General features: G+C 40.3%; 1 protein-coding gene across 1 annotated transcript; it reads left to right on the top strand.

Annotated features, from left to right (window-relative positions):
• Positions 1-1,661: 1,661 nt before the first annotated feature.
• On the top strand, positions 1,662-12,638 carry LOC104279826 (prolyl endopeptidase-like; the record flags this gene model as incomplete). The annotated part of the gene is made up of 4 exons (XM_009877250.1): positions 1,662-1,756; positions 4,495-4,626; positions 9,368-9,524; positions 11,820-12,638. Coding segments are annotated over 4 exons (679 nt in total), but the record flags the coding sequence as incomplete, so codon positions are not given.
• Positions 12,639-23,014: the final 10,376 nt, after the last annotated feature.

The following is a 23,014-nucleotide window of genomic DNA, read 5'->3' as shown; positions in this document are numbered from 1 at the left end:
GCTTCAGAGTTCTTTCCTACTCTGGCTATACTGGTGTGGTTATTAATTAATAATCTTTGGCAGTGACATTATTAGATGTATATGTTGGGGTATAATGGGGTAATGTTTTCTGAAGTGCCTAAATCCCAGTAGTATTGCTGAGAGTGAGCAGATACACTAAACCTTACTTAGAATTTGGGCAACATAACAATTGTTGCCAAACTCTGGACTTTATCCCATGGAGGGTCTGTGCGACAGAAAAATTTTTTGCTTGTGGAAATGGGGACTAGCTTCTTATAATAAGAGTACTGCATATCCCATGAAATTCTAAGTCACTTAGACCCCTCCAGAAATTATCATCAATGTTAGAGGAGTCCGTGGACAGGATGGGATGCACTCAGTACCTTGGTTTTGCATTGCTCACAGATTCTTTGCTAGTTCAGTATGCTGTTACTTCAGTTGGTCACAGTTTCTTTCAGCAGATGAGAGAGGATGGACTCAATTCTGGACTTTTTTATTTTTAAAATATTCTCAGGCAGTATATTTGGGTAGCAAGCTCTTACCTTACCAGCAATACCTATACTTGCTACCTTTTATTGCTAGGAGACTGAGTAAGGTTGTACCAAAACGTTGCTGTTGATTGTCTTTGGAACAGAGAGAGGGAAACAAAGTGCAGAATACCCTGGGAGGTTGTGTGACTCTAACATACCAAAAATTAAGAAGCCACAATCACATGAGACAACCAACTGTCAGGCTACTCCACATTAGCTGTGTAGCAATCTTGCATCTGATCAGCATGTCACAGCAATCTAAGGAAAATACAATTGCAGTGCTGGACTTCAGAATTGATTTTGCAGAGGCGGGAATAATTCATGCCTCCTGAGCCATCTGATGGCCACAGATAACCAACCTAGGTGGAAAGTTTTCCCTTTGATGGGTTATGAAAGTACAGAAATCTCTATCTTTACTTTTACTTTCAACCAGGTTTTAGAGACACGAGAGAGGACAGAACTTGTAATTTTATTTTTTACTATTTCTTTTGTATGTAGCAAAGGAAGTGAAAAATAAATAGGAGATTGGCCAAAACTTGCCTGCAGACCCTGGCATAAAACTGGTAGAGGCAGGGTTTTTCTTTGCAAACCCATCTTCATAAAGGTCAAAAAAAAAAGTATGTTAAACAGAATTTGAAAATATCTACTCATAAACAAAGATGAAGTGCTGATCCTAATTCTTTGCTTGCTTCATTTGGGCTAAGTCTTCCTTTCCTCTCTGAAAAAGTGGAGGACCCGCAGAAGAGGAACACTTCAGAAAGCCGTGGAGGTCCACTGGTACTGCATAGCTCTAGGCCCCACGCTGAAGGCTTTGAAGATAATAAATAAAATGTCCTAGGGGGATCTTCTGTTAGGCCGGGCCACTGGCCACTCCCCTCCGAAGTGCAGACCTAAATGAGGAGGAATGGACCCTCACTGGTTCCTTCCTGTCTCAAGGTTGTAAAAGCTTTTTTTTCCATGGATAACCACTGAAAAAAGCCTGGCTGCTCAGGTTTGCCATCAAGAAGGACTTCATTCACAATTTAGTCATTAATTTCAGGAGATAGTGTTCCCTCAAATTATTTTTCTGGAAGCGGTAGGGATATAAAAATTGGAAATTAAAAATAATCCTTCATCTGTTTGGTTTTTCAGTGTGTCAAGACTCATTTTTGTGCGACACCTAGGGGGTGTTCTAGCGGTGGCGAACATCAGGGGTGGTGGTGAATATGGAGAGACCTGGCACAAAGGTAAATCAGTCAAGTAGATGAACAAAACTACAGGCTTAGCAATGAAAATTACAGCATTTTCTCTTCACTCCCTCTTCCACACTCACATCTCCTTTTGCCTTTTACTTATGCTGTAGGAAAGTACATTTTTTCTATACTCATATTAGATCTCTGTGTTGTCCAATGTTACCTGATGATTTTTTTAGATTGTTTTAATTTTTGCAACTTACTTAAAAATAGTTTTGCACAAGCACAGTGCTTTCCAAGAAAATTACTGGATTTTTTTAAGCAAGATAAGTTCCCTAGACTTAAGGATTTGAAAGTGCAGCTATTTATCTTGAACTGATTTTCAAAAAAAAAAAATCTATCTGTGTTGGAGGAGACCTGGCTTGCTTTCACATACCTCTTTCATTATTTGTCAGTGCATGCAGCCCCTCAATTCTAGATCCCCAAGACAACATCACTGACTATTTAGACTTTTTTAGTATCACACACACAGAAAAAGTAAATTGTAGAATCTTACAGAAAGTGTGAACTTTTGAGTTCAGAATGTAACTCTTCCAGATTGTTTTTGCACAATTTATGAATAGACTCTTTTTAAATCTATTTATTGAATGTAATTGAAGGTCACATGAAAACACTCAGCTCCGCAAGTGCAGTGACCTGTCTTCCCTTCCACTCTCGGGGTGGGGGGGCCAGGTAATTTCTTTTGGGCGGACATTCGACATTTTGGAGGTATTCTAAGCTGACTTTTGTGCTGCAGGGAAACCAAGTCACTCACTACAAAACCCAGTCAATCTCTTTTCCACTTTTCTTAATGCCTTTGGTGTATTTCTCTCCAGGTTTCTCCCCTCCAATCCTTGTTTCAATCCTTTAATTGTCTTAGTACACTTGCATTATGTTGGTAATTTTCCTTATCCCTTCACCAGAGGAAAAAGATGTAGAAAGACCTACTCATCTGTGTAACATACCCATCATTATTTAATTGTGACACCTTATTCATATCCCAAGAATCTAGTGGATAAGTTGCTGGAGATGTTGTCAGCAAGGCAAATGCACCAAAACAGTGGTGTTTATGATGCAGCAGTTTGCCATGGGAGTAATCCATAATAACTTTTTTATCAAACAAAACACTCTTCTGAGGTCATTATATCTTGGTTTTACTATTTCATCTGTGGTAACTTTTTGTCTGGGTCATTTCCTCACAATTGAGTTAAATATATAATAGCTTCATAAACAGAAGCTATATATACTTGCTGATACAGGATATTATTGCTAAAGATGAAGTATCCATCATTAATTTTAATTTGCTGATTGGTTTGTAGTAGGTTTTAATAATATTTATCTTCATATGAAAATGCTTCTTTGGTCCACCTATTTCCTGCTTAATTTTGATCCGAGTCTTTTATTGCAGTTGCAGAAGAAGATATGTATCTGTTCTTTGTTAATTCCAGAAGCAATTACAGAAGTCTGTTTAATTAGGTTTAATTGTATAGATAGGAATCTAACCTTACACCAGACCAGAACCTGGAGCAAAGAGTAAGGTTTATTTCTCTTTTATTGCCACACATTTGAAGATTTTACATTGTCCCTATATGTCTTTCTTCAATAGTCTTGTTAATCAGTCACACGTAATCACAGAATGTTAGGGGTTGGAAGGGAACTTGAAAGATCATCTAGTCCAAGCCCTGGGATGTGAGAATTATGTGTGTTTGCAGGTTCCTGGACTGTAGCCAGATCCTCAGGCAATTAACTTAGAGCAAACATCCAGCTTTTAAATAAAGTAGAAAGAACTGGAGTTTCCCTTCTGTATCCACTGAGCCCCTCTTACCTGACTAGCACAGGAATATGAGCATCTTCTTGCTGGGTCTCATTCCTTACTTGCACATAATTGCCTGAGAAAGTACATACCAGGTCTTAAAGTAGGATAACCTCTAAGAAGAAGCCAATTTTAGTCTCTTGCCAAAGAAGTATGAGATTTGGTCAACTGTGAGTTCTCTAGGTTCATATTCTTATGCTCATAGTAGAAAGATTGTAGGGGGAAACATATCCTTTTCCTTCCCTATCCCACCCTGCAAAATTTTTTTGAGAAGTGGAAGTCTTACCAGTGATGTCATCTGGACCGACATTTTCAGGCATGATTTATTCCTCGTACATCCTTCAAAGTTAAGCAGGATGGCAGCATCTTAAGCATTTCCATCTTGATAGTCAATTAATAAAATTACAAACCAAGATGCAACTCTGAAGTGCCTTTTTGACCATAGCTATATATCATCTGATTTGAAAACAACTAATAGAAAAAAATTAGCAGGCCCATATTCTATGTCCAGGAAATTAGTGCTTATTTTATAAGTTGGAGTCTTCTTGCCTTAAGAAAGTGTTGCTGAGTTTAGTGCTGTTAAAGTCTCATTTGATCAAACCTCAGGTGGACTGTATGTGGTCATTTTCTATATATTTTGCAATGCAAAGCTTTTAGCTTTAATTTCACTGGGTAAGAACATTACCTGGCACTCACTGCATGGTGTAGGTATGTATTATTCAGAGTTTCTGATAGCATTAGAGTTATTGACAGAACCATCTTATACCCTGTCTATGTTGAAAGAATCTTCAATATTTGCTGTCTTTCAGAGCTGCATCTATTATTAAAATGTTCATGAAACTGGAATTGTTCCCAGGTATTTTTGCACACATGTTTTTCTGAAGAGATGGTGTCAAATGGATTTTATGGCATCAACTGATTTGTTTTATTTGTGTGCTAGGTGGTATCTTGGCCAACAAACAAAATTGCTTTGATGACTTTCAGTGTGCTGCCAAATACCTCATCAAGGAAGGTTACACATCCCCAAAGAAGCTGACTATTAACGGAGGCTCAAATGGGGGCCTTTTAGTTGGTAAGACCTGCTTCTGTATTTCCTGGGTTTGATGCTAGGCTTATCAAAGTAACCAGGCAAAAATTTGAGGTCCTCTTCTCAGAAGTTGCCAGAATGTCAGGTAAGGTTTTAGATATATGCAATTTTATTTCATTTGCTGTTTGCATAGGGCATTGGGATTCTGCAGTCTCTAGTAAGGTCTGTTAAATGCTATACTTACAGGTTTAATTTTGTGTGGTAGACCTAATCCTGTGGTAGCAACACAGTAAATAAGAATGCTGTAAAAACTCTATTTTTTAAAAATTTTTCTTTCTTAATGCTAACCATTACTGAATAACCAGAAATCTCTTACGCAGCATTGGGAACCTTTGTGTGATCTGTAGCGTAAGCCAGAACCCCGTGCCCCCCAGTCCTTCATCAGTGTTTCTGGTTCATTCTTTCTGTACATACGTTCTTTTTCTTAGAAGGCAAATGAATACATGACATTTCTGCATTTAAATCCTTTTTATGGGGACGTGTAACAATTTGACTCTACTTTCATTGTGTAGTTAAAACATGACCACCAATAAAATCATTAATGTCTCTGATGAGAAACGTAAAATGCAAGTACAGCTACTTGAAAAAGTCAGGAGCTTTTGAGGGACTGTGTAAATGTAGCACTGTGTTACAAATGCATCCTGTTCCCATATAATTCACCGCTATGTTCTTAAATTCAAGGAGATTAATAGCCACCTCTTAAACAGAAAAACTTGTAACAAAAATGTCTCATAGTCTAAGCAGTATTTAAAGAGGTACAAAATCTATTTCTGGTTAAATCCCTGTATCAGCAAGTAGTAGAAGAAAAAGGGAGGTGATTTTAGTCAATTTTGAAATGAGAAGGAAACACAAATGAGTAATATTGGGGTTTGTGTGCATGATTTTTAAAACAGCCTGAAAGGCATGTGACAGTATGACAGAGTTGAGCTACTCCTGTGACAAGGGGGAAAAAAAACATTTCAGGTTCATAAACTGCTGATTTATGGAAAATGAGCAGATTTACTAGGCCCACTGTTTGCTTGCTCTTGTTTTTATACTCCTCTCTGTTTATTTGCTGCTGAACACTGGCTCTGTTGATTTTATTTGATTTTATTTTTGTGTGAAATAGCATCCATCATAAGAAACAGGAGTTACACAGATCTTTCATCTAAGCCATCTTGGCTATTCCTGCATTCTTATTTTTAAAAAAGCGATTGTTTTAAAGATAAATAACAAGTACATGTAAAGTTGTATACTGCTTTCTGCTTACATGCTTCTCGGTTACAGGTGGCAGGAGGTATTTGTGAGTTGTAAAGAAAGAGCACCAATAGAAATGGATGAATATGGTAAAGGATTAAAGGGTTTGCACACCCTTGGGAGTGCAAGCGTTGCACAAGTCAATTTTACGGGAGGGTAAATATGTATTTGGAGATGCAGTTAAACTTTCAACATGTTACATAGCTTCTGAAAAATACTATTTTATGGTTACATGGACTTCTGTTTCAGTCCAGATGAAGTTCATCCTACCCAGCTTTAGTCACCAAAAAAACTGTGTTTGTGGCTAAACAAGTCATCTGAGCTTCTTGTTTTAGCTTAGGGAAGCAAGTGACATCTGCAGAGTGTGCGTCGTTCCAGTAGGAGACAGGTGTTGGTTATCTAGACCTCCCTGCTCTGAAAAATCTGTTGTTAGAAACCTTCCCTTGTGCTTGCAGATGGATTACAATCCAGCTGGATTTCTGTGCTTTCCATGAGCCAGATGAGGATTTTCCTTGACTGGCTAGGATTCAGTGAATTTAGGAAATTCTTGTAAATGCTTTTTTCAGCAAGGCAGAACTAGATTTTACAACTGTTGTTCATGCAGCACTAGAGAGCATAACTCATACTTCCGGTGCAAGGACCCACTGCCAGATTTTTTTAGTTCTCATTTATTGAAGGAAGAACTGACGAGGAAGTGTATTGTCACTCTTCCAAAAAAGTGTATTGTCACTCTTCCAAAATACTGTTTCCTTTTCATCAGACTAACAGGAGGTGTCTCTGAGGAGGGCAGAGCCCTGAGCTCTTGCCTCATTCAACTGCAAAACAAGACTTCGTTGTCCTGCAGTGTGATCCCAAAGCTGAGTGGAGCAGCACAGCTGTGAGCTGAAAACCCGCACGCAAATGCAGCGCTTGACCTCTCCTGGTTGCTTAGACAGGGAGTTCTGTGGTTTTGAAAGCTTAGCCTTGTGCTGAATTTTAAAGCTCACAGTGCATGTAGAGGAGTGAAATTCATGAATACATTGTTGTTCCAGGTTACAGTTTATTGATGCCTATAATTAAGTATTATTGCTAATTACAGCCAGTGGGAATGGATGAGTGTCTCCATAGGTGATGTCTTAGTGAAGTAACCATTTAGGGAACCAGGAGCAGTAATTTTTTATAAAATCCTGAGCAACATACAGTGCTTCAAGAGGCACTCTGCAATAAGGAGTACTAAAATTATATGTTATGATAGTTGGTTTAGCTTCTTTTCCTAGCAGAATATAATTTATGTTTATAAAAGAATAACATGAAGGGGAGGCATCCGATCAAAAGCTTCAGTTAAAAGGATAAAGAGCTTTTACATGGCAGCTGTTTAAGGCACTATATATACCTTATGAAAATGGTTTGGAAAGGACCCAGGAAGAGTTAGCATAGATACATATCAGAGATGACCAGAAGTAAAATTGCATCCTTCAGAAAATAGAAATCACATTCAAATGAAGAAAAATGGGTAGAGCCTAAACTCTGACGAGGGCTAACGGACCACAGGAGACTGATAAGCAAATTACTTCCCAGGTAAAGATTAGCAATGAGAGCTTTCTGTGCACATCAGAAGCAGGAAACTGGCCAGAGGAGCTCTGGGACTTCTAGGTTAGTACGATGTAAAAGGAGCACTAAAGAAAGATAATGGCAGAGCAGAACAACTAAATGGTCTATTTGTATTGATGTTCCCTCCCGAGGAGTGTGGGGAGTTCCCTGCACCAGAGTCTCTCTCCACAGGGAATACTCTGAGGAGCCAACTCAAGCTGAAGCATCAGCCGAAGAGCTTTCGGAATATGAACACAGTGTGGAAAATGTGAAGTCGTGTGTTGCCAGGACCAGATGGTGCACACACAAGATCCTAAGTGAACTCTGATATGAAATTGCAGGCTATTAAGCCTGAATATCTGAGGAACAGAAGGGGGCAAGCGTAATGCCAATTTTTAAATAGTTCACAGTGATCCACAGGCTGCAGATGAGTATATCTGACTTATCTAATGGGCAAACCAGTTGAAACCAGTAAGAAATAGATGACATATAAGGAAGAATTTTGCAGACTGAAGTTACATCTTCCCAATCTATTAGAGCTGTTTGAAGGAGTCAGGCGGCTTATGGTGCTTGTAACAGTGATCTAGGTAAGGAATTATATTTGAATTTTCAAAAGCTTTTGACAAGATCCCTTTCGTAAGGCAGTGCAAGAAAGTTATTACTGAGCTGGATGCAAGGTCATGGCATAGCAATAACCTGGTTAGCAGGAGGCAAAGAATGGAAATAAATGATCCATTTTCACAATAGACAAAAATGAGAAGATACAAGAATCTGGAAAATAATGTTACCTACATGTGGGTGCACAGTGATGAGCTCTGAATTAAGAAGGATATCCTGGAATCCATTGTAGTAGTTATGTGAAAATCTCAGTGCTTTTATTTCTTCAAATTCAAAAAAAAGCAAGGGAATTCATAAAATCACCAAGCAACAGAAATTGGAATTGAAGAACTTACAGCTACAGGATATGATGAACATTAGATGAATAAACATTAAGAAAGGAAATAGAGGTATTTACAGAGGATGTGTGTTTTGATGGCTGGACTCAGGGAAAACCTAAACAACTAGTTCAGAAACTGATAATGTACAAGAAATACCTCCCAGTATTTGCTTAACACCTTTTCCCAGAACATCTGCCAGCTGTCACTCTTATAAATTGAACACTGAGCTAGATGGGCCTACTGTGGTTATTTTTAAATATGAGGCAAGCGTTATTCTTAAAGAAATTGTCTCTTCCAGTAGTAAGAGGATGGAAATCATAAAGAAAGAAAATACAACAGTCATTTGCTTTATTAAGATGATGTTATTCCTCTGATTTTGTAGTAGTCTGCTTTTGTCAAAACTCTTTTCATATGGGTTTACACGGTAATTATGGAAGAACACTTTAATCAATAAATGGTGGGGTTTTGTTCTTTAATACCCTTTTCTTTGTTGATACTTGTATTAAAAGTTTAGACAATGAATAGTTTAGGAAGCTTCAGTTCAGGACTCGAGAAGCTCACATATTTCAAAAGTGCATTTCTCCTCTAAACTCAGTTTGCTAGTTTGGAAGGCCATTTTCAAAGAACAGTATGTTTGGTGCCCAGAGAACTGGGGAATAGCTCTTAGGTTCTTTTGAACGTATGTGCTTTCAGTTTTGCTTAAAAGTCTATTTGACTTCTTATTCACTGGCGGTCTTCTCCCAGTGCAATTTGGCTTATATCAGGTGTTTTACACTGAATTTTTGGCTCCAGGTATTATATGGTAATCTGTATTTCTTCTCACATAATTTTAACTTCACAGTTTTACATTTTTTAAAGAAAGAAACTATGTGTTTAGACAGCTTGTTGGAAGTTGGTCTTTAGTCAGCTTGGCATTGGACCTTTCACTGCTGAGCTTAATTGTTTAAGTTACGAACACTAATCGAGCTGTTCTCTTGTCAAAGCTGCCTGTGCTAATCAGCGCCCCGACCTGTTTGGTTGTGCGATTGCCCAAGTGGGAGTGATGGACATGCTCAAGTTCCACAAGTACACCATTGGCCACGCTTGGACCACTGACTATGGTTGCTCCGACTGTAAAGAGCAGTTTGAATGGCTGTGCAAGTAAGTGCCTTTAAATATTTATATGGTTGTTAAAATGAGGGTCTGCTCAACAGTTCCAGGTTGTTGTGATCTATAGCTATTCCAAAAATTATTTCATCCTTTCCCACACTGAATTTGGTGAGTTCAGCATTTCCTTACAAGTCAGTTTTGCATGAAAGACTGTCTTCCAAGTCCTGTCAAGTCAACTGGTCGTAGTTTCAAAGACCTTGTTCTACTAGGAGCTTTAGCAACTTATAAGGTTTTCTTTCTGAATAATGACTCCTTTAGGCTGTCACAACAAAATAATGTCAAATGGACAACTACATAAACTGTATTTTTTAAAATTGGGGGAAAACTATCGCTTACTGTAAATTATATTATACAGTGTGGATGGGATTTATTTGTAGATGTTAAATGGCAGTAGTCCATAATAGGATATTAATTCATTTCTTAACTCCTTGCTGAGAAGGCTGGAAAGATTATTTTAAAAAATAAAAAAGAGAGAGACGAGAGACAGCTGCAAGAGAACAGAAATAGTCTGCACATTGAATATGGCTACTAATTAATGTGTTAGAATAAGTGCCATCATTTAAATTTTTTTCAGGAACCTCAACTTCTGTTATTGCATTTGTATTCCTTTAATTATGAAGACTGACATTGCAGTAGAATGCTTCGGACACATGAAACAGTTTGGCTGGCTTAGATATAGAAAAGTACATGTGCTACAAGTACACTAAGATCTAACTTGATCTAAAGCATTTATTTAGAACAAATAATCAATGTCATGTCCCAATAATAGATGATCAGTTGGACCTGTTGTAATTAGATTATTTCAAAACTTCCAGCTGTCTAATTTAAGCTTTCAGTGGCAAACACATTTTTGTAAATATCGTGCACAAAAACAATTAACGAATTTCATAATTCATCTTTTATCAATAGATAACTTACATAATAGATAAAATAGTAATTGTAAAAATTATCCAAATAATTTTCGTGATTTTGGACACTGAAACTTGCCTGCACATCTGTGAATTCAGGTATTCTGAAGTGCTAAAGTAGAAGCAAAGTTTTAAATTCATTCTGTGGTTAGGAGAAATGCATCTGTAGAAGGAGTCGCTCCATAACTACACATTATATGGCAATACCTGAAATATTTCTTACTGTTCTTTTCAACAGCTGGAAATTGAGTATCAAAGATACATAATGTAATATTGCTTAGATGTTGCCTTTACAGATGCCAAAAGAATACATAAGGCAAATAGAGTGGCGTGTAGTGACTTATCATTAACCTCTTTTCAAAACAAACCAAAGTTTGCAAATTCAGTTACACTGTTCCTTGGATCAAAATGAGGAATTCAGGATTCTGTTAGATTAGATGTTCAAATATTGTCACATGTTCGTAAAAATAATTTGGACTGACTTAATGAGTACTCCTCCAAGTGGGAAATTCATTCAAAAATAAAGCTGAATTTCTTTCTGTATTTCCTTTAGTAAAGTGGGGGGGAAAATAGTAGCCTACTCTTGATTTAAGGACTGTAACATTCTTCCTAGGTGTGGCTATGTTTAAATGAAGCATGAAATGGTTGGAGGGAATTCTTTGTGACTTACTGTTACATCTAATTTCTAATACTAGAGAGTACTTTGTGTTATGTAGATATACTTTTTATATTATATTACAGTAGCTACACCTTTTATGTTATGTTACAGTAGCTGAAGGATGTAAATTCTCCTGCGAAGAAAGCAAATTTTGAAAGAGATTATTCATTGGTCAAAAAGTAAGAATCGAGGTAGTCTATTGAAAGCAGGAAAACTTAAGAGCCCTCCTTTCAGTTTCCTGCATGTTCAAAGACGGCCTAAATACTGGAGGAAGCAAATTTAATAACTGTACAGTACTTATGTCTTGCCATCAGAGTCTGTTTCCAAATTTGCATGGGAAGAAGCCATCCACATGCAGACCTGGACTGAATATATATGCTGGGAAAAAGTCTCGATTCCCCTTTTTCCTAGTAGGATGGATCCTACTATAGACTTGACAGCTTTTGCTGCAGATTCCGTGTTGTCAGTTCCTGATATCTTTGGCATTTCTGTGAGGTGCCTCTCTGAAAATAAAGAAATGTACTTGCTTCCCATTTGAGAGCTGGAGATCTGTGGCCGCTACCACGTGCCAGTTGCCAGCAGTGTCATTCTGATAAATGCAACTGGGAACTGTGGTACTCTGAGTGCTGTCAAATGCCACTGTGACAATTCCAGTACAAGAGGACCTTCTTGTTGGATCTTGAGGAAAAGAGTGCGTAAACATTTGTGTGCTCTTCTCAGGTACTCTCCACTTCACAATATCAAACTACCAGAAGAAGATGGCATCCAGTATCCCTCTACGCTGCTTCTCACAGCGGACCATGACGATCGTGTGGTCCCTCTACATTCGCTGAAGTTTATCGCTACTCTGCAGTACATTGTGGGCCGAAGCCGTAAACAAACCAACCCACTTCTCATCCATGTTGACACCAAGGCTGGGCATGGAGCGGGAAAGCCAACTGCTAAAGTTATAGAAGAGGTGTCAGATATGTTTGCTTTTATAGCACGATGCCTAAATCTTGATTGGATTGAATAGGCAAAATGCTTATTACTGTCTCCTTTAGCAAACAAGGGCTTTAACATGGTTTAAGACCAACCAGACTACTACTTGGTGTAGTACTTACATTTAAAAACTGCAGTTTAATATTTTATTGATCCAACCTGCTATGGAGTTTTGATCTTCTGTGCTTCCCTCTTTTTGGCGTTTCTTTCAGTTTCTTTTTTACTGAGTTCCAAAGTACATTTTGAAAAGCATGTTCAAATAAATAGCTGAGCTACTGTCGGTGCTGTTGTGAACGTTTAGATTCCAGTTAGTGCTAGTTGAGCTTATTTCCTGTAAACAATTTTAATGTATTTTGAACCTATAAGTATCTCCAGATCATCTGTAATTAAATGTAAGTACTGTCCACATACAAGAACTCTGAGCATACTTTATTTACACAATAACTTATTTAAGAATGTAAATTGAAGGTCTTCAGTGATAACCATGAAATACTGAAGAGACAGTAATCTGGGTAATTAAGTCAAATATTATTAAAAAGCTTATATTACATGATGTTCCTAAGTGTGTTACAGTCTATAATAATGATGTTGCTAAATTGTTCTTTCTTTCCAAAGAGACTTCAAAATGTGACCAGTTTATCTCTTCTGTCATTTATTTCCACAAGGAAGAGAAAATTGGAGGCTGGAAAGCATGAAGAATTCTTAGATTCTCAGTCAAGCTATACAATAGATACTCTTCAACAACTCTACTGTTAGCTCTGTAACTATTTCTAGAGAGTAGACCAGATACTGGTTTGAGAAAAAAATGAAAAAAATGAAAAAAAACCAGCTCAAAACCACAGCTATATCCAGATTGTTCAGGTTCAATTTTTCCTGATACCGTTTGACAGAATGTTCTCTAAAAAGCCAAAATTTAAACATACGTGTATAACCTAGTTCTGCCTGCAGAGCTAACAAGAGCTCGTAGTCAGACTCCCTAATGATTTAGCAGAGGCACAGTATTTGAACTGCCTCTTCATATCTTTCCCGTCTAGGCTGTAGAGCTGTAAAGTAGATGTGAGTATTTGCCTACTACCTGTCTATACTCTGAGGCACTGTAGCAATTAGGGTTTGATTTTGCAAAGCAAAAAAATACTCCACCAGTTGTTATTAGTCTTGTTACCTCTCCAGAAAACACTGCTGATTTTCAGTATTGGGTGATACTGATATTGTTCTTCCAGAATCATTCTTGACATTATATTCATACTTAGACCCTAAGGCCTGTATTTTAATTCTGGTCTCAGGAGTTTAATCTCTAAGCAGACAGTGTCTCAGCCCAGGAAGAGGAGGAAGTGGTATTTTAAAGAGGAGTGGGCTGCAGTAAACCTCAGTAAAATTAAAATCACCAGATTCACTCTGTGTTTCTCTCATGCTCTGGGGCTTCTGCTGATACCTTCTGCAGTCCAGGAAGGATCATCCCTTCTACATCCTTATGTATAATTTGATTTTAGGAGAAAGAAAAAAAAAAAAGGGATTTCTGCTTTCCTATGAAAAAACACACCTAAAACCTGTTTGGGATCTGGATTTTTTTTGTGATCCATAGGCATTCCAGTATTACCAGATACTTTATAGACTGATGCATTCTGATGACAGCATTGAATTAAACAATCAGAATTGGGAGTTGAGGAAGGGTTGGGTTTTTTTTCCATCCAGGCTGTGGAAACAGAATTCAGGTTCAATACTCCCCTTCTCCCAGAAGTATGTAAGCTGCTTTCTGTGATCATCTGGGAATTTTCAGCAGCTTCCCTACATGGCAGAAACAAAGCACACAAAGCAGTGACACATAACACCACGCAGTGGTCTTTTATTGAATGTTACAGTATCATCACAAGGGCAGAGCTTCACCTCTGAGCCAAGAGCTTTGCAGGACAGGGTGCTTGGAAGACACAGTCCTCAGGCGTTTGTGAAATAGAGCTGAACTGTGTTGGTGCATTGAATTGCAAAGGCTTGGGCAGAGCCATCTTCTCTTCACGTCTTTGTTCCTAAAAGTGTTTCTCCTTGTTCTCCAGCTGCTCAAACGCAAGACTTCTGACACAAGTTAAAAATCATTTTTTTTCTCCTGAAGCTTTCTGCTGAAGCTGAGTTCCCTCAATGGCTCTTTACTAGGGCAGATGACCCATCATGTGGGGAGTTTGGAAACAAACATTTCTCTTTGAGTGGCAATCAATAGTATTGAAGCTGGACCTGGCTTGCTGGAGACACCACTCAGAAAATAAGTGTTCAAGAGTGTCCCTTGTAGAATGCTGGTGTCTTACTGTTTCTGTAATAGGATCTTGATGTTGACATTTTAATTGATCTTAATCCGGTATGCCAAGTCCAGGATTCAGATGCCAAAAAAGTGATGTTGCAGAGCTGTCCTATTAGCTGAGTTGCTCCTTTCAGTGCAGAAATGGTCATGCTCCAACTGGAATCTGTAATTAACTCTAAGCAAGTAAGGCTCTTGTAATATAGTGTGATTTAAACCTCGGGGAGGGGATTAAATAGAGCTAGAGCCAAACCAGTCCTGCTGTATAAAACTTAATGAAATCTCTGTTAGTCTGGTTTCAAGGATAACTTCTTTTGTCTACAGTAGAAATTATATTTTATGAAGAGGCTCTGTATTTTGTGCCTTTTATTTCCATTATATGAAGCAAAATCTGCTAGCTGGATCTTTTGTCTACAGTAGAAATTATATTTTATGAGGAGGCTCTGTATTTTGTGCCTTTTATTTCCACTATGTGAAGCAAAATCTGCTAGCTGGACGAGGTAACCTCAGAACTATCTGCTTTTTCAAAATCATATTTCTTAGAAAAATATATAACAATGTTTTGTGCCAAAATCAAAATCAGAAAAATCTTTAAAGTCCTGTAAGAGGCTGCTGCTCCGTGAACCAAAATCTGGGTTTACGTGAAAATAAATGGACTTCTTACATATTGCTCTTTCTGATACACTTCGTAACTGTTTTAAAAATATCTTAGTTGCCTTTGCTCCCATGAGAATACATTTTCATCAGAGTTAATTTATGTGAAAAAGGTCAGAAGTGTTTTTAAAAGCTGAGAGGCTTCATAGTCTTCACAGAAAAAGATATTTGTATTCCTTTGCATTGGAGTTAAATTACATTTCAGTAACTGGAAAAAAAAAGAGATACTGACTTCAGATAGGTGCTGCACCCTCCCCAGCAATATAACCACCAAGATTTAAGGGTGTAAGAAGGGCAGCTGGTCTATGGATATGTAAGAATAAAGGACGCTCAAGACAAAGTTTGGAGACACCTGTCCCTGGCACCAAAGGACTTCTGCAGTTTCACCAGGATTTTCTTGACTTGACTCTACTTTGCCATCTGTCTGTAGGAAGGCAGAAACTTGATCAGCAGTACGTCTGCATTCGATACGGCAAGCAACAGATTTCAGACATCTGAGTTGTCAGGTCATTTATTTATTTTTAGGCCGAGGTAACCCCTCAGGATTGCCTAAAGATCTGCTTCCTGACAGCCTCTCCTGTGAAAGGGGTTTTCCAAGCTGAGTAGCATTTAGTGGGAGGGCCAAGGGAGGGACTTGGAAGCCAAGCTAATAAACAACCACACAATTTTCTGCCAAGCTTTGAGAATCTTTAATAGCTTTTGTGCAATTGCCTCTTTGTGCAGACCTCTCAGGATTTCCATATTCCATGCTGTTAGAATGGCCAGGTTTAGCAACTTTGTTTATTTCTCTGAATATTCTAATTACTTCTGCCTTACTATACTTCATGCCAGGAGAAGTAAAAGCATTCCTCTGGCTTTTTGTTTTTTTTCTCCCATGTGCATTTGCAGAAGGGGGAGGTGGGGTAGCCTTCCAATTCTCATGTCTCTGAAGATAACCAAGGTGTGTCCTCAAGATAACATTATTCCTGAACAGTCAGTTCCGAATAAGCTCATGTATTCATTTTATTCATGGCAGAGAAATCCCAGTGATGGTGTCCCTCAGTGGAAGTTGGGACTGGCTACTGGCATCTGCAGAACTGAACTGAAATTTCAGCATTTAAACCCAAAGCTGAGCGGTAACATGTCAGTGAGAATCTCTGTTCTGTAGCCATCCGTCTGCCTTACCAGCGGGAGTAAGAGAGGCAAGGAGCAAACTTGGTGCTCATGCCCTTACCCGTAGCAGGATAAGTTTAAAGTTGAAAGTCCGAATGGCAAGGGTAATTCATGGTGATTTTCACTGAAGTTTTCAGGCTTCCACAGCAGATGCAGCATGAGAGCTGGAGTCCATGCTTGGATGGCGTCCCTGCAAATATAATGTTTCTAGCCCAACGTGTGCTGCTCAGATGACAATTGGTGCATATTCACTGCTTTCAGTGCTTCTGTGTGTGAAAAGGAAGAAGAGGTTTTTCTTGAACACTTTAAAGCATGAGGATTTTGCAGTATTCATACTGATTTGACCCTTTTGGTACTTCAGGAGCCTGGATGAACATTCACTGTGGGGGTTCCAAAATAAGCATTCTCTCAGACTTGGAGGTGGATGAAATTTCCTGGTTTTAGGCAAGAAGGTTCTATTACAAATGTACAGTGAAGCTACAGACCAGCTGTAGATTGAGCTGCATGAAATGTCTTAATTCATCAGGGGCACCTGGACTCATAGGTGGTAATTCCATTTAGTGCTTAGCACCATCATTTTCATGCTGCTTTAATTTCCCTGCAAAGAGCTTGCACTTGACCTCTGACATCTGCTTGGTAGAAGAACAGATGAACATTAAGATATATTGCATTTCAATGATGCCATCAAATACATTTTCTTTCCTGTGGGACTTGGAAAGTTTCAGAAGAAGAAGACAAGCAACAGTGAAATAATGTTTGCTTTGCCACCTAGCAGTCACTGAAAAAGCATGAGCATGCTAAATAACAAGGGTATTTGTTCATTAGTTATACACCAGTTAATGCAATCTTGTAGAATTTCATAGAATGGCCTAGGCTGGAAGGGACCTTAGAGATCATCTGGTCCAACCTCCCTGTCACGGGCAGGTTTGAATGAGAATGCTTAGCTGGTGAAAAACGCTTTCTTTGCTGCTTTATGCTTTTTAGGCTGTTTCCTGGTGTGCAACTACAGAATGTCATTTTGACAGCAAAACCAAAATGCTCTAATGTGGACTGTTGTTTCCTTCCTGGGGAAAAAAACAATAAAAGGTTTGTAAATTTCACCATCCATAATCCCTTGGAGCTGTAACAGGAACAGAGGAAGAATATTTAGTGTCTTCTAATTGTTTCAAATGAAAAAGTGCCATTTCTCAACAGAATATGATGTTTTCTGATAGTGTTATATTGCAGAGGAAGCTCTGCTGTAGTAGAACAAGTTTTGAAATGTATATATGCACAGGTATCTTTTTCAGTAGCTTAGCCAAGCTGTTAAGCACTTCCAAATTCACATATCTACTGTTAATAATTAACATTCTGCTGCTGAAATCGCTTTTCAGTTTTAGTTCAATACAAAAAATGTGTTTTCATTGTGAATGGCATAAAACTGTAGACCTAAGACCATTAATAGGGACTCAAGCTTCAGTTTATGTATGGTTTACCTTTCATCTTGCATTTTCACAGGCATAGATATTAGAAAAACTGCATTACTGTAAAATAATGAAATAAACATTCATGATCACTGCCTGTAAATTGCAGAGCTTGGGAAACTTCTGTTGTTGACTGTACCTGAACAAACTTCCAGCTGTATTTTGAAGCTGAAGGGATTATTTTTCCGGTTCAGGGATGCTGAGACCTCCTCGACCTTCGAGGAAGCACAGATCCAAATCCAATCTTTGTATTGCTCAAAATGCCTAAAAGCGAAAGTTCTTGAAATTCCCCATACTGGCTCTGTGGTTATTCTCCAGCAAAGCTTCGGCTGCCAAGGACAAACTGGAAAACATCCTCCTCCCGCAGATGACAGTCACTCGCACAACCAGCCAGTCATTCAACAGTTTGGTGCCGCGGGCCTGCTGCCCGTGCTTCCTGCTTGGTGGAGCCTTCCACGGCCTTCGTGCTTGCCAGGGGAAGCTGATTGAGGGGGAGGGGTACCAAAGTTACCAAATCGCTTCCAGATAATGAATTAGGAAGCTTATTGAGCCCATTTCATTAGCGGTTTTGGACAGCTTGCGTTATTTTTTCTGATGCTTGTTGCCTTTGGTGAGAATTAGGCAGGCTGTTCTGCCAGCCACGGGTGGCAATGCGGGGTCAGAGAAAAAATTGGCCTGACAGTGGGCATTACCTGGAGAGGTGTCCTAGAAAACCTACTTTCTCTTCATCAGGGTTTAACACCAACATGCACTGATGTCTGCTTTACTGAGCTCATTAGGTGCAAGGGAATATCCATCAGAGCATTAACTGCAGGGGGGTGTTGTGGCCACTTCAGTCCCTCAGAAGTGGCTGTGAAGGGCAGGACACCATTGTAGCAGGACCTGTCGTAAACATGGGGATCCATCACTAGACAGATATCCATGTGTCATCTCTCTCAGTGGATGACGCAGTAAGAACAGCGTATCTTGTGGTTTTGGATGAACAGGCCTAAAGAGCTCTTCCTTCTGGAACTGAATGAAGAGCCATTCCCTGAGCTGATTTTGAGACATGTTGGCTGTAGCTCATCCCAAGGTCCTACATCAGCTGTCAGGCTCGTGCTTAGCTGTAGTCACTGAACCATGAAAATTCTCAATTTAGTTGTTATTTTGGGAGCTGAGGATGATGTACCAGTGACTTGAGGAGGGAGGTGTTACGTTGAATCATTTAACCACTCAGCCACTTCATCCTGCTCTGCAGGCCTTGGTGCAGATAGGCTTTATTGTGTTGCCTACAAAGTGGCATCCGCTGGTGGCTGAGGGCAGTAGACTTGAAATGGAGGGCAGATTTTAATTAGGAGAGTTGGTCCTTTCTAGAGAGCTGGAATGGCATGGCAGCCTCTAGCTGAGACTCCCTTTTGGCTACCACCAAATGGCTGACAGGGATCTAAATCCCTGTAATGGAAGAACCCTCCATGACTGGGATGGTGCCCAGGCACTCCCCTGAGCGTTCATAGGGTAATAGAATGTTTGGGGTTGGAAGGGACCTCTAGAGGTCATCTAGTTCAACCCCCGTGCCTAGGATCCCGTAGGGCAGCCACACAGAACGCGTCCAGGCGGGTTTTAAAGTCTCCAGAGAAGGAGACTGCACAACCTCTCCGGGCAGCCTGTGCCAGTGCTCTGTCACCCTCACAGTAAAGAAGTTTCTCCTCATGTTGAGGCAGAACTTCCTATGTTCTAACTTAAACCCATTATTCCTTGTCCTGTTACTGGACACCACTGGAAAGAGACTGGCCCCTCCTCAGATATTTATACACATTACTAAGGTCCCCTCTCAGCCTCTCTTTTCAAGACTCAACATCTCCACTTCTCTCAGTCTCTCTTCCTATGGGAGATGTTCAGGTCCCTTGATCATCCTCGTAGCTCTCCATTGGACTCTCTCCAGTAGGTCCCTGTCTCTCTTGAATTGGGGAGCCCAAAACTAGACACAATATTCCAGGTGCGGTCTCACCAGCGCAGAGTAGAGGGGGCAGACAACCTACCCTCTCGCAGGGAGAGAACAGGGTATTCAGACATCCCCATAGATGGTGGTGTGGGTGCCCTGGGTGCTGCAGAACTTCAGACCCCCAGGTGCTTTGCATGCATGGTTCATACCTCCTGTGTCTTAACGCTTAACCTGAAAGCTACTCTGAATTCTGGTTTGAGGTCTAGGTTTGCTTTCTCCCTTCTGCTACAGAGGTCTGGCAGACACTGCTGAAATTTGACACCTCTTTTGGAAAGCCTAGCTCCTAAAATTAAGTATTGATACACCCAACTTAGCTAGCATTTAAATCTCACACCAGAGTTAGCCTGAGGCATCTCCATTAACTGTATAATCCTCTGGGGACTTTTAGTAAAGCCTCTGTCTGAGCTCAGTTTACTCAGTTTAGACAACTCAGTACCTCACTTTGGGCCAGGTACTAGCTGTTTGCTCTGATTAAGTATTTTGAGGGGATGTGACTCAACAGACATTTTCAGAGCATGTCTAACAAACAGTCTGCCAGGACAGAGCTCACTGTGAATCACAGTTTCAAACACAGCAGCAGCCTCACAGCTGGGACCCTGCCCAGGGAGGGGAGTTTGGGGTTGAGTAACCCTGTAGCACTTCCTGGATGGTTGACACCAAGCTGCAATGATCATACCCCAGGCAGTGCACAACAGGAGCTTAGCTTCCCTAGGGATGCCCTGGGCTCTGGTGCCAGCATCCATAACTATTTCACTGTTTTGTTCCGTGATGTAAATACAAAATACCAATATGGGCAAGGGCAAATTCCAGGCATCTCCCATTTTCCAGTAAACACTAAACTACAGAGTTGGGGTCACTCTTTTTTTTTATTTTCTTAAATCCTTCTGAGTCCTGAAATCTTTCATTTGTCTCAAACCAGAGGCAACTGCTTTTCTGAATAACAGGGAGGAAGGAAGTATCTGCTCAGGCTGCACACACACACACAGGTGAGTGCTCAGCCAGGCAGCTAAAGGCTGTGCCTTGCAGCTCCTTACTTGGGCCTGTCTAGCAAATGTGTCCCACTGTGAAAAGTTGTGTACCTCTTTAAATATATAAATCCTTCTTCCTCAAAGCAGCTTCCAGCATTGTAGACATCTGGTCAGACTCAAACAGCTGGTGATAAATCATTCTGGAAAAAAATAGAAAAATAATTTCTTTTCTTCTTCTCCTTTGTCCCCAAATGTGATATTCTTCCAGCTGACATCAGCCCCAAGGCAGAAGTCTGGCATTAATCGTTTTTGTCTGGCTATTACGGTAAGATTCAGAGCATCTCACAGGACCAGCGGCACCAAGCCCCATGCGAGCGAGACATATGCCCCCCCACTGCAGCAAGCAAGCCCAGTGACATGATGACGGCAAACCTCAGAAGAGGTGAAAACAACATGTGAGATGGAAGTGCTGGGAGGCTTGTACCTGCCTCCAAAACACAGAGCCCAAGGAGGACTCCTCAAAGAAGGGCTGGCAATGCCGCAGCCCCATCTGCCCGGCTAGAACAGCTGATCCTGCCCATGTACTTAATACCTCTCTTGTTGTCCACTGCCTCACAGAAAGGCTGTGCTGTCTGTACGTGTTCCAAAGCAATGCCTGCTCTTGACGTGGGTCTTGGCCACAGAGGAAAACAGGCTTCCATGGGAACTCGGGAAATATATTTAGAGCATGAGGTCTCTAGGACTACATGCGCTGCCTCAGCAAAGGGCCTGAATGCTGTCAAATTACAGGGGCGACCTTTCTGTTCCTTTGAGTATAAACATCTCCTGCACTCAAAGCTTTTTTTCCTCCAACTTTATTAGCATATTAATCTCATTTGTGGATTTTCTCCTCTATTCAGGATGACAACAGATGTCTAGGGAAGCTAATCATGCTTGTGTTCAAGCCCTAGGAGGCTTTGAAAGCCTTTTGGGAGAGCATGTCATCCTGAATAGTGGAGATAACCCAGCACAATTTTTGTTGAAAATGCCAGTTTAGCCTAGAAGCCAGCTTCCCAGGAGTCCTCCTCTTTACAACCAAAACGTGGAACTGATTTCCTTGGTTTGCCTACCTAAGACATACACAGAGCTATAGATAACTGAAGGGAGATGCAATGAACAAGGAACCGGCAACAGCAATCAAGGCAAGGAAGCTAGGAAGCCCTGACCTCTCCCGGACTTATCAAAATCCTACCACCAGCTCATTTGTTTGAGTTATCCTGCTGTACTGTAAAGCATGAGGCCAGCAAGAGAAAAGACACACAGGAGCCTAACCCTGCCATTGAGTAACCAAGGCCTGTCATTCAGCACAAAGAAATCCAGCTCAGGTCAGGGCTTGGGTGCAGAGGAGACCTCTAGCTACCAGGAGCGCTTTCTTGCCCATGTGAGAGACATTTCTGGAGGGAAGCAATGAACTGAGCAGGTTTTCTGAATCTCAGTTTCACACTTAAACAGACTTAAACACCCAGAGCCTGTCTGACATAGAATTGACTTTGAGCCTGCATCTTACAGCAGAAGCTTCATCCTTCTCATTGTCCGATCCCTCCCTCTACACTGTATTATATGTTATAGGAATATCTTACTTTCTTTACCTGCTTTGAGCTCCACAAGATGCTCTCATCTTTCCTAATCACACTATGCCGGCTCATTCTTCATTCTTTGACCTTCTTGCTGTTTAAACCTTGTCTATTCCTTGAATTACCTAGAGCTTCAGCATGCAAAAATCACTACAAAGCTTATGGCAAAAACAAACAAACTGCAGGCTCACACACACACACACACACATACACATGCAGAGAGAGACCTTTCCTTGGGGCTTTGCTTAATTTTCTCTCTGCTTTGTTCCAGATCACTTATTAGAAATTCAGAAATCCCTCAAGCCAGTTTCTGAAGACTAGCTGTGCTCCTTGGGTGACATATGGTTCCCACATACATGGCCCTCCAAAGGACTATGCTTCACTCAAATCTTCTTTCTGGGATGCAATGGGGACTTGAGACAGCGTGCTTATTTTCCATGGACAACTGATTCTCACCCGTTGGGAATGTTTGGTACCAGCGTTACAATTCCCATTTTGCCTTCCGGTTTTAATCCCTACTTTCTCTGCGCTTTCACCATCTGCTCTTAACTCCAGCTGTCAGCTTTTAAAAAAACACTTTTTGAATGTTAGCTTTGGTTCTGACAAACCTTCTCCCCGGGTGCTTCTGTGAGAATGGGATGTCCCTAGTTAACAAACAGGCAGGGCTACCCAACGGCCAAGTCATACTGCTCTGCTCTGAACTTCCCCCTGGCCTGTTTAATTAGCTCTTCTAGCTGAAACTAGCTGTGGTTTAGCTTCTGTTGTTTTTTCCTTTCCTTCATTATTTCAACAGGGCAAGCTGTCCCTACAGACTGCTGC

The sequence above is a fragment of the Apaloderma vittatum genome, unplaced genomic scaffold (assembly GCF_000703405.1).
Source record: "Apaloderma vittatum isolate BGI_N311 unplaced genomic scaffold, ASM70340v1 scaffold18679, whole genome shotgun sequence".
NCBI classification, from domain to species: Eukaryota; Metazoa; Chordata; class Aves; order Trogoniformes; family Trogonidae; genus Apaloderma; species Apaloderma vittatum.
Note: the sequence above shows the minus strand (reverse complement) of the source record. Positions and strands in the feature narration are given on the sequence as shown.